Genomic DNA, 16229 nt, shown 5'->3' with positions numbered 1-16229 from the left:
ATTCCAAAGCTGGCTCAGTTCTTAGGAATATAGTAAAAATTTTAACAAATTAATAATTATTGTATACATTATCCTTTTATATGTAGACATTTTATGTAAAGAACTAATATACATACATTAGAAATTTGTAATTACATTTCAAACGTAAATTTTTATTATATTTGGATTCTTCCTTTATTTCTGAAAGATAACAATAAACTATATTATATTTATACAATTGTTTTGGTTACTTAAGCTTAGTATTATAATATTCTATGGAGAATATTAAATTCCAACGATTTTTTACAAGTTATGTCTTAATCTATGTTACCGTAACGTTACAACAAAATTTATACAATATATTTCGAATTATTAAATTCTGATTTCAATAACATCTACTTACTTCATTAGTTTATTCCGAGCAGTTTTAACATAATCATGAAAAAAAAAAACATATTTCATAGATTTGATATTTATGTATCTCAAAAAATATATTTTTGTTGTATTAAAATATTCCCGCCAATTCTCATATGTGACAACATTTTTTAACACAAAATTCCCGCCAACTCAACAGTCACTTGACAGTTGACAGTAAAAATTGACAACCTACATTTTTTTATCCCGCCAGCTGAACTGTCACTTGACAGCAAAAACATCAATTATATTAAATTCCCGCCAAAAACTCTCACTTGACAGAAACAAAAATCGACACATATTTTTTTTATTCCCGCCAACTATCACTTGACAGCTACATTTTTAATCCCGCTGTCACTAGCCAGCAATAAAAGACGACACAGTTTTTTTTTTAATTTATTTCTATCTGAATATGACATTAGTGTGCTGGTCCCTCGCGGAGTGTCGTCTGAAGGGGTTCCAGGAGGGCAGGCGCTTGGAGCGATTTGTGGCTGCGGTTGAACCGCTTGATGTGGAGGCCGCGGATACTGAGCCGTTGGTTGAACTGGACTGTCTGCTGGTGTCGGGGGACGCCTGATAAAAATAAATAGCTCAAAATCCCACAAAATGAATTGAAGTATCTTGGAGAATGAAGATAGGGATTAGATTACGTCTTATAGATAAAAATATAATGTTTATTAGCCTCCAAAATACACAAAATTTGTAGGCATATTAGTAGATTTAGGAACCGTTCATTTATTTATTTAAGAATCGCCAATATAAAGGACACAGGGATTAGATTAGAAATATAAATAAAATAAACACAGATTTCAGAAGGAATGTGTTGATATCAACATTAAGCGTATACGACATTCTATACAAATGCTTGTTTTTCGATATGACTGAACCAATTTCAAAAAAGCAACATACCTATATGAAGAAAACATAGGTCTGAAAAGTTAATAAAAGACATTCGAAGATACTGTAGTTATTGGAACGCGACGGTTTAAAATTTTCAGAAAGCAAACATTGTATTTTTTACTAAAATATGTCCCATTTTTTTGCTGAATTTATGTATAAAAATTGGCGAATAATACACCATAAAACTGTATAAAAAAAACACAATACCTTAACAGCATTCTTATCCATAGGCGTAGCTAGCCGCAAAGTGAGCGAATCCTCCGCTTGTTGTATCAATTGAACAACTTCCTCATGTGAACTCCACTTTACATCCTTATCCCCTATTGAGATTATGAAGTCGCCTTCTCGCATGCCGGCCATCTGAAGAAAATAATGATAAAATTATCAATAAAATAAATAAATAAATATTTCAGGACAATTTTCACACACGGCACGATCTGATCCCATACTAAGCTTTCGCTTGTGTTATGGAAACCAGATGGCTGATAAACATACATATATAATTTTAAATAAATATAAAGATAATTAACACCCAGACACAGAGCAAACATCTATCAATAAATACACACAGACATATTAATAGAGATTTTACTATCAATATAAACTGAATTAAAATAAATAAAACAAAATAAATATTTACAAACGAAATATAAAAACTTGGTATTTCATTTTAAAACAAGTAAGGTGATATAAATTTGAAATGAGAAAAATGAGGGTAACAGCACAATAAAGAGCGTTTACTTTACATCTTAATATATATAAATCTCGTGTCACAATGTTTGTCCTCAATGGACTCCTAAACCACTTAACCGATTATAATAAAATTCGCACACCATGTGCAGTTCGATCCAACTTGAGAGATAGGATAGTTTAAACATGTAGGTACCACGGGCGAAGCCGGGGCGGACCGCTAGTATTGTCTATATTCATATCTTGATTTCAAAACTTCTTATGTATATTTTTACAATTAAAAATATACTCACATCAGCCAACGAATTGGGTTCCACCGCCGCTATAACAACCGGAGCTCCCCCCCTCACAGAGAACCCGAACCCCTCCTCACTAACATTATATTCACTCGCAACCCGCCTCAACTCCCTCCTCCCCTTATATTCCATAATCTTTGGATAATCCTCAAAACCATTGATATATACGCCATTTTTTTTCGTCACTTCGTAGTCCTCTCTATTATAGTAAGTACTATTATCTTCAGATCGATCGCGTTTTTTTTGTCTGTCTGTTCGTCTGCGTTCTGTGTGTTTTTGTAGTTGTAGTAAACGAGGGGCCGACCAATGTCGTTTAGCTGAGAATATAGCTATGGGACCGAGGGTTTTGAATAGATCGTCCACTCGGTGGAGGGAGAAATCCGGGGGGGTCAGCGCCAGTTGGAACTTTGAAGCCGCTGTAAAGATAAGGTTTGATTTAGCGTTTAGGTTATTAAGTAATGAAAAATGTAGGTGGTGGGTGGTGTAATGAGATTGGTTGAATTTATTTATTTATATTCCTTATAGTACATATACGAAACAGAAATAAGCAGCTACACTATAATTAGATACAATTTAAACACACGGCACATACGTACTAAAAGGCGGTCTTATTGCAAAGCAATCTCTTCATGAAAGATATATGTAGTGTGATATTTTTCATGCGACGTGTGTTTGTATTCTACTGTGTAATGTATATTATGTACTCGTGCAATGTACATGTACTCATGTAATGTATATGTACTCGTGTCATGTAAATGTATTCATGTAATGTAAATATACTCATGTAATGTATGTGTACTCGTGTAATGTATATGTACTCATGCAATGTATATGTACTCATGTAATGTAAATGTAGTCGTGTAATGTATATGTACTCATTCAATGTATATGTACTCATGCAATGTATATGTACTCATGTAATGTAAATGTACTCATGTAATGTATATGTACTCATGCAATGTATATGTACTCATGTAATGTATGTGTACTCGTGTAATGTAAATGTACTCGTGTAATGTATATGTACTCATGCAATGTATATGTACTCATGCAATGTATATGTACTCATGTAATGTATATGTACTCATGCAATGTATATGTACTCATGTAATGTAAATGTACTCATGCAATGTAAATGTACTCATGTAATGTACATGTACTCGTGTAATGTAAATGTACTCGTGTAATGAAAATGTATTCGTGTAATGTAAATGTACTCGTGTAATGTAAATGTACTAGTGTAATGTAAATGTACTCGTGTAATGTAAATGTACTAGTGTAATGTAAATGTACTCGTGTAATGTACTGCACTCACGCAGTATGTCGGGCACGTCGAGCAGCTCCGCGAAGTCGGGCTCGTGCTTGTCGCGCGCGGCTCGCTCTCTGTGTGCGCACACCACTAGCGCTAGCGCTTCTTTATCGCGGAGTTCACTGTATAAATATATAAAGGAATTTAAATTAATATGTTGTTTTTTTGACATTTATGGTATAACCACAAAACAATTTAAACACAGTCGAACTTTAAATCTGTCAAATATGTTATGACGATTCAAAAGTGCTTCTAGAAAATGTCTAATTGAACAAATAAATGTTCAAATCGGACCAGTAGTTCCCGAGATTGGCGCGTTCAAACAAACAAACTCTTCACCTTTATAATACATATTATCAAAAAAATGTTGTGTGGTTTTATGAAACCACGGTAAAAGTGAAACTGTTCGAACGGTTCCGAACACTGCTTTGTGTAGCGCATGTCGCGTGCCGAGTAGGTATACCTACTCGGCAGCCGCGATACACGCGACATGCGCTACACAGACCAAAAAGTTTGATACGATGTAATAAAAGTTTCACTTTAAAAAATAAAAATCCCACTTACCGGCACATCCTCTGCAATCGCAACGCTTCGTCATACAAAGCTAATGCTTCAGCCGTGTGTGCTCGACCTAATGCCACGTGGTCTATGTCCTCGTCGTACTTGAATGTTGAGAGGGAACCTGTAATGGTTTGTATTTATTAATTTTTGTGTTTTTTTTTTGGAGGAATAACAGCTTATTGGATGGTTTCGAGTTATAATATCATAAATTTATTGTGTGCGTGTGTTTGTGCACCTCCTCAAGAGTAAAAATATGCGGTAAGCAATGTACTTATCACATTAGATAACTGTTAATCTGAAATTAATAATAAAAACAACATATAATAAATAAACACAGTACATTGTAGGCATAAATTTCGAATTAACTATTTATTTTTGTCTCAAGTGAGGGTAGTTGTAGGTATATAGCAATTCTGGTGGTGGTCGCGTGTTAGAGTCCCATCCCACAATATTATTTCCCACTAAATATTTGTCACACGTGAGTGTAGCCGTATATTTGTTTTTTTTTTGTCACAAGTGAGGGTAGTTGTATTTTTTTTGTCGAAAGTGAAGGTAGCCCTAATTTTTTTTGCAATTTTTTGTTTTTTTTTGTCACAAATGAGGGTAGTCGTATATAATACCGTTCTGATTGCAGTCAGTCGCATACAGTGCAGCCAGGCGGTCACGTGCAAGGCTCGGAGTGTTTGCATGTAAGAGTCCAGTCCCACAGTACTGATGGGCTAATGCTTTGTAGAATTCTGACTTCACGTGAACGAGGGACACCCAGGAGTAGGGCACGTAGTTGAATACGCCGTCTGTTTGCATCTGCAAGTAATATTTTCGTTAATGTCGGGAGGTTTTAAATACTATTAAATACGTAATATTTTAATTAAATACGAGCTGGCAAAGCGCAGTTCATTCATAGCAGCGACTCAGTGGCCAGTGCCCTCTCTATCCGCTCGAATCCACGTAATTCATATATAATTATTAGTAGCGTTAAACGCGACCTATTTACACTGACCGCTGAAGTAAAATGTACATCATACAAAGATTAATGCTCTGAAAATGAGGTAACTCACAATTAAATAATGAGCTCTTTATTAATTGGAAATCTGTACCTTATAAAATGTACTCTATTTTAAGAAGTTGTAAAATTGGACTTTACATTTTAAAATTGTCTTTAAATTAAATAAATAGTAAACGTTACTTTCTCTTCAATTGTACGTAGTGTATTGTAATTGTAGTAGTTCTGTTGCAGCACAGCTCTCAATTTGGCAACGACTTTTGTAATTGGAAATTTTCTCTAAATTGCATGAACTCTATAATATTTTAAGTTTATTTCATCTGTAGAATCTTTTTTATATTACCCTTACCTTATCATACAGCTGTCTATAAGTATGTGCAAGTTGTGCACTCTCCTGTGCTAAGTCAAGGCACATGTGCCAATCGTCATTCGTCACGTAACTCCCTTCTGGAAAAGGCTCTATGAACATATAGAGCTCTAGATTACCCTTACCTTATGATAGAGCAGGCGCCAGATGGCTCTCTTATCTTGTAGAGCTGGTATATAAATCTCATCTTATCACAGAGCTGTAGCTCTATCAACATACAGAACTCTACATTACACTCAGATAGCTCTATTACTACATAGAGCTCTACATTACACTCACCTTATCATAGAGTTGGTAGACGGCGACTCTATCAACATACAGAGCTCGATTATACCAGGTAACAAAATAATGCCTTCTCTCCTAGAGCTCTATAACCCTTACCTTATCATACAGCTGTCTATAAGTATGTGCAAGCTGTGCACTCTCCTGTGCTAAGTCGAGGCACATGTGCAAATCGTCACGTAATTCTCTATCACGGCCACTACAAGCTTCACGAGCTTGTAGTTGTAGCTTCTCGAAGAGACATTCGCGGGCTTGTGCCTGCAAATGATTATAAGATTGAATTAATGAATAAATAATAATTATGCATACTATATAGGACATGATTTAAAACTAAACAGTATTATCTAAATCTATTTGTACATAGAACGGCGTGTATAACGGTAGAATGGTAGAGCTGTAGAGTGATAGAGCGGTAGAGCGATAACGCGGTAAGTGATATAGTGGTGAAGACTGAAGTTATCATGTATGTGTGTGTGTAGAGCGGCGTGTAGAGCGGGTGAGCGGCAGGGCGGGATAGCGGTAGGGCGGGAGAGCAGTAGGGCGGGATAGCGGTAGGGCGGGAGAGCAGTAGGGCGGGATAGCGGTAGGGCGGGAGAGCAGAAGGGCGGGATAGCGGTAGGGCGGGAGAGCAGTAGGGCGGGATAGCGGTAGGGCGGGAGAGCTGTAGGGCGGGATAGCGGTAGGGCGGGAGAGCAGTAGGGCGGGATAGCGGTAGGGCGGGTATGAGTAGGGCGGGATAGCGGGAAAGCGGTTTAGCGGTAGGGCGGGATAGCGGTAGGGCGGGATAGCGGGAAAGCGGTTTAGCGGTAGGGCGGGATAGCGGGAAAGCGGTTTAGCGGTAGGGCCGGATAGCGGGAAAGCGGTTTACGGTTAGGGCGGGAGAGCGGGAGGACGGGAGAGCGGTGTATGTGTGTATATAGAGCGGAAGAGCGGTGTATGTGTGTATATAGAGCGGTGTATGTGCGTATATAGAGCGGTAGAGCGGTGAATGTGCGTATATAGAGCGGTAGAGCGGTGTATGTGTGTATATAGGACGGTAGAGCGGTGTATGTGTGTATATAGAGCGGTAGAGCGGTGTATGTGCGTATATAGAGCGGTAGAGCGGTGAATGTGCGTATATAGAGCAGTAGAGCGGTGTATGTGTGTATATAGAGCGGTAGAGCGGTGTATGTGCGTATATAGAGCGGTAGAGCGGTGAATATGCGTATATAGAGCGGTAGAGCGGTGTATGTGTGTATATAGGACGGTAGAGCGGTGTATGTGTGTATATAGAGCGGTAGAGCGGTGTATGTGTGTATATAGAGCGGTAGAGCGGTGTATGTGTGTATATAGAGCGGTAGAGCGGTGTATGTGTGTATATAGAGCGGTAGAGCGGTGTATGTGTGTATATAGAGCGGTAGAGCGGTGTATGTGTGTATATAGAGCGGTAGAGCGGTGTATGTGTGTATATAGAGCGGTAGAGCTCACAGTCATGAGCGTGCCGAGCACGAGCAGCGTGTGCGCGGCGAGGTCGACGGAGGGCGCGTTGGTGAAGTTCTCGTGTATGTAGCGCAGTGTGCCCGCTGCTCGGAGCAGAGCGTCCACTGCTCCGTCCAGACCAGCGCACGTTTGACGGTCCTGGGACAAACATTAAAACGTTGTAATTGACGTTACTTGACCAGAATAGCAACTGTTTCCCTCGACCAAGCCATGCCTATACAGACCGAACTGCTTTGCGCTGCAATTGCATTTGATTGACTCGCAACACAGCTCGATCTACGTGGATCAGCCTAATATTAGGTTTAATATGTGTATGGTAAGTTTTGAGCACCTTTTCACTATGACAAATTTAAAAAAGGATGGAAAAAAATTATTTGACGAAATAGTGTGACACAAAAAATGTTAATGTATTTGATACAGCAGTGGCAACAGTCAGTATTGAACAGTGTTTAGATATAAATTAAAATTTTACAAATTAACTGCATTTTTAAACTAAATGTTCTAGTGTGATACAATAAAACATTAAATACCTGTTTAGCTCCAATCTGTGTGTATATTCCTGCAATGTTGAAAAGTACGCATGCTTTTTCAAATGCCACCGTCCTCTGACATGAGGGTACTCCTGAAAAAAGATTATATTTTGTTATCAAAATGCCTAAGGTTTAGGTTGCCGTCATACTATGTAAAACAAAAAGAAACATATTCATTTCATAAACTCGAATAGAAAACAAAATTTTAAAAGGACATAATAAAAGTTGGATACATAATACGGTAATAACGGACATCTTTCTTATTTTGAATATGGGTAAACTTTTCCGTTTCTTACATAATTAGGACATCCTCAATAATTCCTAATTGAATATGGGGAATTATTACCGCTATATCAATCAAAAAATTTACTGTAAATAAATCGCATTTTAAATCCGTTATAACCATTACCTGTCAAAGAGTCGAACCACTCGAAGTAAACGCCCAGAGATCTATCAGGCGGGAAGAACCGCCTCTCGATATAGTACAGCTGGTTGTAGTATTTGAAAAGTAGAGCTACACCCGCTGTTGAACGGACTGGGGTTCTTATAGCCTGGAAATTTATTTTATGTAAGTAGGTTCTTTTTACAGGAATCTCGCTGATTTACATTGAAGTAAAATAAATGAAGTCCCTCATGTAACAACAATCTGTAGTATAAGGGATGTAACGGTAGCTCTCAACAATTCTGAACTTTTTATTATATTACTATAATAACTATAATAATGACGAAACAGATGAACAACAACTTTAAATAAATCGATAGAATGTACATATTATTAAATTGAATAAATTGAATTGAAATAATAACTAAAGTACTAAAGCACACTAAAATAATGTAAATAATTCATTAACAACAGGTTAATTAGTTTTCCAAATAACTTGAGCTTTTATGTTTAAAATTTCTATAACCAAACCTCGAAATCAGAACTGAGATGTTTTAACCCATTCCCTCTTAAAATACAAACAGATTTCTCATATACCTGTCTCATATCCATAAAATCCGAGATGGCATCTTCATAAGTAGCTGCATCTTCACTATAATGTTCTAAAATGAAGTCTTTAAACGGCTCCCTGAAGTCCACTTCTTTTGTCTCCTTCAAGCCTAGAGGTATCATTGGCATGACGCATTCTTTGCTGTGAAGAAAGTGGTGTTTATTTATTTGTTATTGTAGGGGTAAAAACGAAATAATTATCAATTATTTGATCAAAATATATGGATGTTTCAAAGGAATATTTTAGGATTATATTAGAGAATCTTAACATAAAATATTATGTATCTTCACCGTGTGTGACGCGCGTCATCAAAAATAATATTGTGTAAATAGCTGAACAAGTATTAGGAATATATGCTATGTATATTATTACCCCGTATTTTAATACAACGGATAAAGTTTCTGACAGTTTCAATTTCTCAAAACTTTTAACTTCAGTTGTAACAGAATTCCCAAATCTTGCATGTCTTGCAATCTTGTGGACTTCTTCTTCCACGCTCATAGCAATGTTTAAGACTAACTTCAATTTAGATAGAAAACAAACTTAACCACCCCAATTAAAGGTCAGACCAGCCTATAACAGCTTGACAATACTGCAATCTTAAAAATATAACACCTTCATTACCAACATTACATTACCATGAATCACAAATCCTATTACATAAAGACCACATTGCCCCTAAGTTGTTACGGCACATTACGTTAAGGGAATTTAATAAAAACAAACCCTGTTCCAAGTACCTATTACATGAGCATTGCTCGGTTTTTGCGACAATTACTTTTAACAGCCGCTTCAAATTGCTTAAATTACATAAATACGGTGTAATATCTTAGTGGTTCACACGAAATAGGTAGAAAGTTTGTAGTGGTATGTATCTTGGGGTTTTCAAAGGGTTTTCCCAATTTGCCAATAAGCTATAACGATAATTTTGCCCAACACTATCTTCTAAACTAATAAAAGCCCTTATACATAGAAACTGGGCAGAAAAGTACATAAATAAATCACTGCATTCAATGAAAATAAGGTTTGAAAAATTGAAATATGAAAATGCCGTGTCTGTCTGACCAATTTTACAACAATAGGCAGTAGAAAAATAAAAGTTCCATCACTTGGTTGCCTAGAAGAGATCGCTGTATTATCGATAAGGCCGCCTTTTTGTACGTATTTCTATTGTTTGTGTTTTTGTTATTATTTTGTTACTGGTGCAAATGAAGTGGTCATTCATTCATTCATTCATCACTTACTGTGTTCCCGCTACGGGATTGAACCCGTCCTCTGGCTCAAACCACTGAGCCTCAGGATCATGGAGGAAAATAGAACCCCATTATTCTACAATGTATCTTATTGACACTATAACAGTGATTATCCACGGTGTAATATAATTGACGGCAAGTAAAGGACATCCACAATTACCTTTAATGGCAGGATTATTTATGTTTGAGCATGGTACAATCATTATCTAGGTGGATGTTTCTCAAACTGTATTAGTTCAGTTTAAATATCAGGATACATTTATACATGACTAGTTTTCTGTCCGCAGATTCGCTTTCTATTGGAATGAGTTAAATAACAAATATAATGCTTTTTAGGGTTCCGTACCGAAAACGGAACCCTATTACTGAGACTTCGTTGTCTGTCTGTCTCCAGGCTGATAAACCGTGATAGCTAGAAAGTTGAAATTTTCACAAATAATGTATATTTCTGTTGCCGCTATAAAAACATAGAAGGTACGGAACACTTCGTGCGCGAGTCCGACTCGCACTTGGCCGGTTTTTTTATCGTTCTTTGGTTTAAATATTGATTATTATTTATTTGTTATTAATTTATTGGCGTATTATACACGATTAAGATGCATTTAGAATCAAACTAATTATAATAAATCAAATGTGGCGGAAAGATGCACATAAAATTCTAATTTATTTTAGTATTAACATAATACACTCTGAAACTGGAAATGTTTTAGAACGTTTTAGTTTACAATTTTGTTAATAAATCAAGATCATTATAAAATATTCAAAATTCTGAACTAGAAATTAATTTTTATTAATATAATAAATATGAAGGATTAATAGTTATAAAATACTATCTGAGTTAGGTTAATAGGTTTCACCAGAACAAAACCATGGGAAAATCTTACATCTTTCAATATTTTAGGTGTTGATATTTGAAAAAAGAAAACATTTAATTATCCTGCCTTATTTTGATTCCAAATTACATTCTAAACTTAAATAAGTCCAGACGTTCCAGAGATTAGCCGGAACAAACAAACAGACAGACGAAAATTTGAAAAATTACTATTTTGGTACATAATATATACCGTGTATACATCCATATGCATTTTGTAAAAGGCGGTTAATATATTTTAATTTTACAAACAGACACTCCAATTTTCTTTATATACATATATGTATAGATTGAGAAGCGATGTCTTAAATTACACATCATCGTGTCAAACAGGTCGTGTTTGATATGAAATGAACTACAATATGTGGTTTATTTAATTTTACGGCTTCTTTAAGAAATTACTATGCTATTACTTTGTTTTATTTTTTATTTTTTCTTTCTGGACGCTGATTGGTGGATGAAATTATATGTATTTGTATGTTTGTTATCGTGGTTAGCTGGGTTTCTGAATTTTTTGTTTTTACCTAATTATATGAGGTGCTTTTGGATTGTTGATTATAGGGTAATTCCTATAATATTAATTTAACACGTAATTGGTAATTTTTGAGATAAATACGATTGCTATTATCAAACATGAACCTATTCAAAATTGTCTCGTTGATTCAAAAACCTGTATTTTTCTATTGGTCAAATAATTTTTGAATTTGGTTAAATAGTTATATGTCCTAAAAAAATATTTTAATTTTATAGCATTTAAATGCTTCATACATTTTTAAAGAATTATAGCAAAAATTCGATTGTCGTCACCCCAGAATGGCAAAAGACGCGGGTTCGAACTTCGAATCCCATCTCGTGATCGCATTTTTTTATTCTTAAAAATATATAATATTGGTACCTAAAAAAAAAATGTTATAGGTACTTTTAATAATACTAGTATTTCTAAATACGTACCTATCGTTTTGGTATAATTCCACAGATGAGTTCAACTCAGCCAGTTGCTCCTTCAGCAGCTGTAAGTTTGAGTTCACGAAGCTAAGCTCCAAGGCGACTGTCTCACGCAGTTTTCTGTTCGTTGTTGCCTGCAAGTGAAAATTATTATTATAACTGCAATGCAGTATGTACAAAAAATTGTATAGGTGATATACAAATTAATTGGTTTTGCATTTAATGGCTCTTTGTCGTAATTTGAATACGCATATTTTAAATTGTAATAAAATATAATACATATTAACATATGTAGGTCACTATATAATTGGTTTTCTAGCCGGTCCTATTTTTTATCGAAATTGAGATATAATATCCTATCTTTTAATTTAGAAAAAACTGTACACAGTCTGCAAAATTTAATTAAAAGCGGTTCAGTAGTTTAGGAGATCTTAGTGGACAAATCACAAACATCGTGACAAAATTTATTAAGATAATATCTAGGGAAGTCTTATTTAAAAACCACTAAAAGTTAAGTATCGAAAGTCACAAAAAAAAAAATATTAATTTTAAAAAGATTCAGATTGTTCACCATCAATTGGATACGGTTTTCACCGTTTTATCGCTTGAAATATAAGTTAATCGGGACTATATTTTGTTTCTCTTGTTTTGTTGGGTCATCTAATAATCTTCTTATATATAAAAATGAATCGCAAAATGTGTTGGTAAGCGCATAACTCGAGAACGGCTGAACCGATTTCGATAATTCTTTTTTTATTATATTCCTTGAAGTACGAGGATGGTTTTTGTGTAGAGAAAACGTAAATATGTACCACGGGCGAAGCCGGGGCGGACCGCTAGTCTTATATAAAAATGAATCGCAAAATGTGTTGGTAAGCGCATAACTCGAGAACGGCTGAACCGATTTCGATAATTCTTTTTTCATTATATTCCTTGAAGTACCAGGATGGTTCTTATGTAGAGAAAACGTAAACATGTACCACGGGCGAAGCCGGGGCGGACCGCTAGTCTTATATATAAAAATGAATCGCAAAATGTGTTGGTAAGCGCATATAACTCGAGAACGGCTGAACCGATTTTGATAATTCCTTTTTTATTATATTCCTTGAAGTACGAGGATGGTTCTTATGTAGAGAAAACGTAAATATGTACCACGGGCGAAGCCGGGGCGGACCGCTAGTGTAAAATACATATAATGTATCTGAAAAGACATTATATTTTACAATTGACAAACAAACATACAGGTGAAGCACTATAAGCGTGTTAAAAACGTGACTAATATAAGAAAGTTTAAAGTTTCATGTCAACCGTTGTAACTTAGGTTCAAGTTACGCCATAATGACTTATTTCCTGTATATAGCTAGCCAAGTGTGACCCGCCGTGCTCTGACCTATGACCTTCACTTGTCATGGACTCATGAGGGGGACATCTTGAACCTAGTCTTAAGTGTCTTTTAATATAACAAGAACTAGCTCTTCCCCGCGGTTTCACCCGCATTGCTCCGCTCCTGTTGGTCTTAGCGTGATATATAGCCTTCCTAGATAAATGGGCTATCCAACACCGAAAGAATTTTTCAAATCGGACCAGTAGTTTTAGCGGGTTCAAACAAACAAACGAACAAACAAACTCTTCAGCTTTATAATATTAGCTGTGATATTAGTATAGAGGTAGATAAGATGCAACAATATCTTTGGATGGAACATGGTAATTGATACTTTATGTTTTCAGAAGTATTTCGTTTTATTAATACCTACAGTTTGCTTGAGATTATCTTTGAAGATTCTTAATTCAATGTAGTATTTTATTTAGATTGCAACAGTTTTTATTGTCTCGTGTCGGTAGTAAGTAATTATAACAATGTAAGCAGTGTAAACATTTTAAATATATTAATTTGTACATTCAATTTCAAAACAATACTGATTTATAGAGCAGGCTCCAAGGAGATGTTCGTTTGCAAAAATAGCGGACCTAAATCTGACTTCTGATATATATTGTATCGATCCCAGACATCCTATAGACAGATGTTGCTAACCAGTTTTGTGGTCCCCCTCTCCCCACCCCGGTAATTAAATATGGCATACAAAGAAAAAAATAAAAATTTCCAAAACATGCCGTGTGGGGTATCAAATGAAAGAGCTTATTGAGTAGATCACGAATTTTTACACGAATTTCACTGTACGAACTATTGAATCGTAAACAATGGACTATTGTTAATTATTTAAAATAATAATTTAAAAAATATATTGATGAGTTTTCAATCTATAGTGGTTTAAAGTTAACTAAAAAATGGATCATTTTCGTAAATTTTCTAAAAAATCTTAGAGAAACTGTAAGAAATGTTATAGTATGCTATATATTCGTGATCTACTCAATAAGCTCTTTCATTTGATGGGCATGTTTTGGAAATTTTTATTTTTTTCTTTGTATGCCATATTTAATTATCGGGGTGGGGAGAGGGGGACCACAGAACTGGTTGGCAACATCTGTCTATAGGATGTCTGGGATCTATACAATATATATCAGAAGTCAGATTTAGGTCCGCTATTTTTGCAAACGAAACTCCACTGAGAGTCCGGTCTATTATGTAGTTTTAATAATATAAATCAAAATATAATAAATAGTGATAGTGCCAAGTAATAAATAGACTAGAAAATCGATTGGTCCAAAATAAAAATGTTAAGGTTCTAATAGCCGCGAAAAATTAATGCAAGAGACGCCATGACTGAAGAAATTTTCGTCACAAATAATTGGATGGAGTCATTATTTTAAACGAAGCCATTTTCTATTTCATCGATTAATGTCGCAATTTAGAAGTAATTAATCTGTATTTTATAATATTTAAGATATTTTATAACTTTATGAAATAGTTATTCATGAATTCGTTTGTAATAACTAAGTTTTTATCGCAACAGGTGTGATATTTTTCGTTACATTGAGAAAAGTATATGAGGAGGGAAAAAATTAAAGGGTTAATTAAAGAGGTGGCATGCTAACTGTGTATACAGGGTGTCCCACTGTTGGTATACTACGCTCATAGGAGGTTATAGTTTTGCATACGCTGAGTACGTAAAAAATGCTTATAAAATTCCAGACGCATTTTTTTTCAAATAGATGAATTCTTAAAACTCTATGTGTACACCCCTAACAGGCAACCCGCCCATTTTTGCCACCAGCACGTAAGCTATCGTTTAAGATTCTATTTTCATAGACAAAATTCTCACATTAGAGACGTTTTTCTCGTCATATACCGCTGTATATGACGGCTGCGCGAAGCTAGAGCAGAAAGCATGGATTTTCAGGAAAAATTTAGCAAAAATTTTTTGACGTAATTTTGTTGTTTAAGTATGTGTTTTTTTACGTGATCGGTGTATGCAAAACTACAAGTCCCTTCGCGCTTAGTATACCAATAGTGGGACACCCTGTATAGAGAAAAGCTTTAAGCTCTAAACCTACGTGTTGCCCACAAGGCAAAAATAAGAGGGTTATAATCAGAGGACATAACATCCTAATAAAAATTAAATTACTAAGACAATTACATGGCCTTTGCTCTTATTACTAACAAGATTCTCAGCGTCGGTCCATAGCCGCAGTATTATTGATTACACAGTTCAAAGGTATTGGTACTTTAGATTTATGCAGCGTGACGTCACATGACCTTTAATCCTTATTCCTTACCTTAAATAAATTCTCAGCGCCAGCCCTCAAGCGCAGTTCCTTATTAATCTCCTGGTTGAGTTGGCAGCGGCGAGTCTGCAGCCGGCCGCGGCACGTCGCGATGCGCGGGTCGGAGCCCTGGGGACAAAGCAAATTATTGGTTATTTATGAGTTACAAATAATTGAGTAAGACAGGAAACCTACAGGAGCAGCGAATATAGGTTATTTGAGTTTATTCAATACTTATACGTTACCAGTCAATGAATTTAAGTTGTTAGGCAATCGTTTCTATTTGATAATCTTTCTGATACTTTTCATAATATTAATTTATGCTTGTATTGTAGAACTCTGTGGCTTATAAATTACCTATAAACTGTGAAAAGGCGTGAAAAATATGTAGGTAAGTATAATCATTTTGTAACTATACAAATGGCTATAGTTAATGGATTGTTCTGTTTAATTGTTTTCAATTAATTCTACATAAATGTTTTTTCATTTTCATTTTCAATTAATAACCTAATAAATTGTACCTGCCCTATAAACTTAATTTGATTTTACCACACCATGTCATCACAGAGATGAACATCGATGCGCACGCGCCGGTCGCATACCGACGTCGCAATTCGATCTACTTTCACTGTTTCATACATTTTCATGCGATTATGACGATATTGACAAATTGCAATGAGACGCAATTGGACGAG

The 16229-nt window shown here is 35.4% G+C and overlaps 1 protein-coding gene across 5 annotated transcripts in view; it reads right to left on the bottom strand.

Moving 5' to 3' along the window:
* Positions 1-538: 538 nt before the first annotated feature.
* Rhp (GTP-Rho-binding protein rhophilin) overlaps positions 539-16229 on the bottom strand; it is a 78952-nt gene continuing 63261 nt past the window's right edge. For all 5 annotated transcript variants that reach the window (XM_090115997.1, XM_090115998.1, XM_090115999.1 and 2 more), the window contains exons 3-15: positions 15547-15663; positions 11878-12005; positions 8790-8943; positions 8220-8361; positions 7811-7902; positions 7269-7418; positions 5901-6059; positions 4770-4953; positions 4153-4270; positions 3595-3710; positions 2277-2695; positions 1501-1653; positions 539-966 (exon numbers count right to left, since the gene is read on the bottom strand). In XM_090115997.1, coding sequence (XP_089972123.1) covers positions 796-966; positions 1501-1653; positions 2277-2695; positions 3595-3710; positions 4153-4270; positions 4770-4953; positions 5901-6059; positions 7269-7418; positions 7811-7902; positions 8220-8361; positions 8790-8943; positions 11878-12005; positions 15547-15663 — 2103 coding nt within the window. In that variant the 3' untranslated portion in view covers positions 539-795. The remainder of the gene's footprint in view (positions 967-1500; positions 1654-2276; positions 2696-3594; positions 3711-4152; positions 4271-4769; positions 4954-5900; positions 6060-7268; positions 7419-7810; positions 7903-8219; positions 8362-8789; positions 8944-11877; positions 12006-15546; positions 15664-16229) is intronic.

Source organism: Colias eurytheme, chromosome 25 (assembly GCF_061535395.1).
Source record: "Colias eurytheme isolate Ceu_HAF_F1 chromosome 25, ilColEury1 Martin Lab GWU primary, whole genome shotgun sequence".
Taxonomy (NCBI): Eukaryota; Metazoa; Arthropoda; class Insecta; order Lepidoptera; family Pieridae; genus Colias; species Colias eurytheme.
The sequence above is the reverse complement of the archived record's forward strand: the minus strand, read 5'-3'. Positions and strand labels throughout refer to the sequence as shown.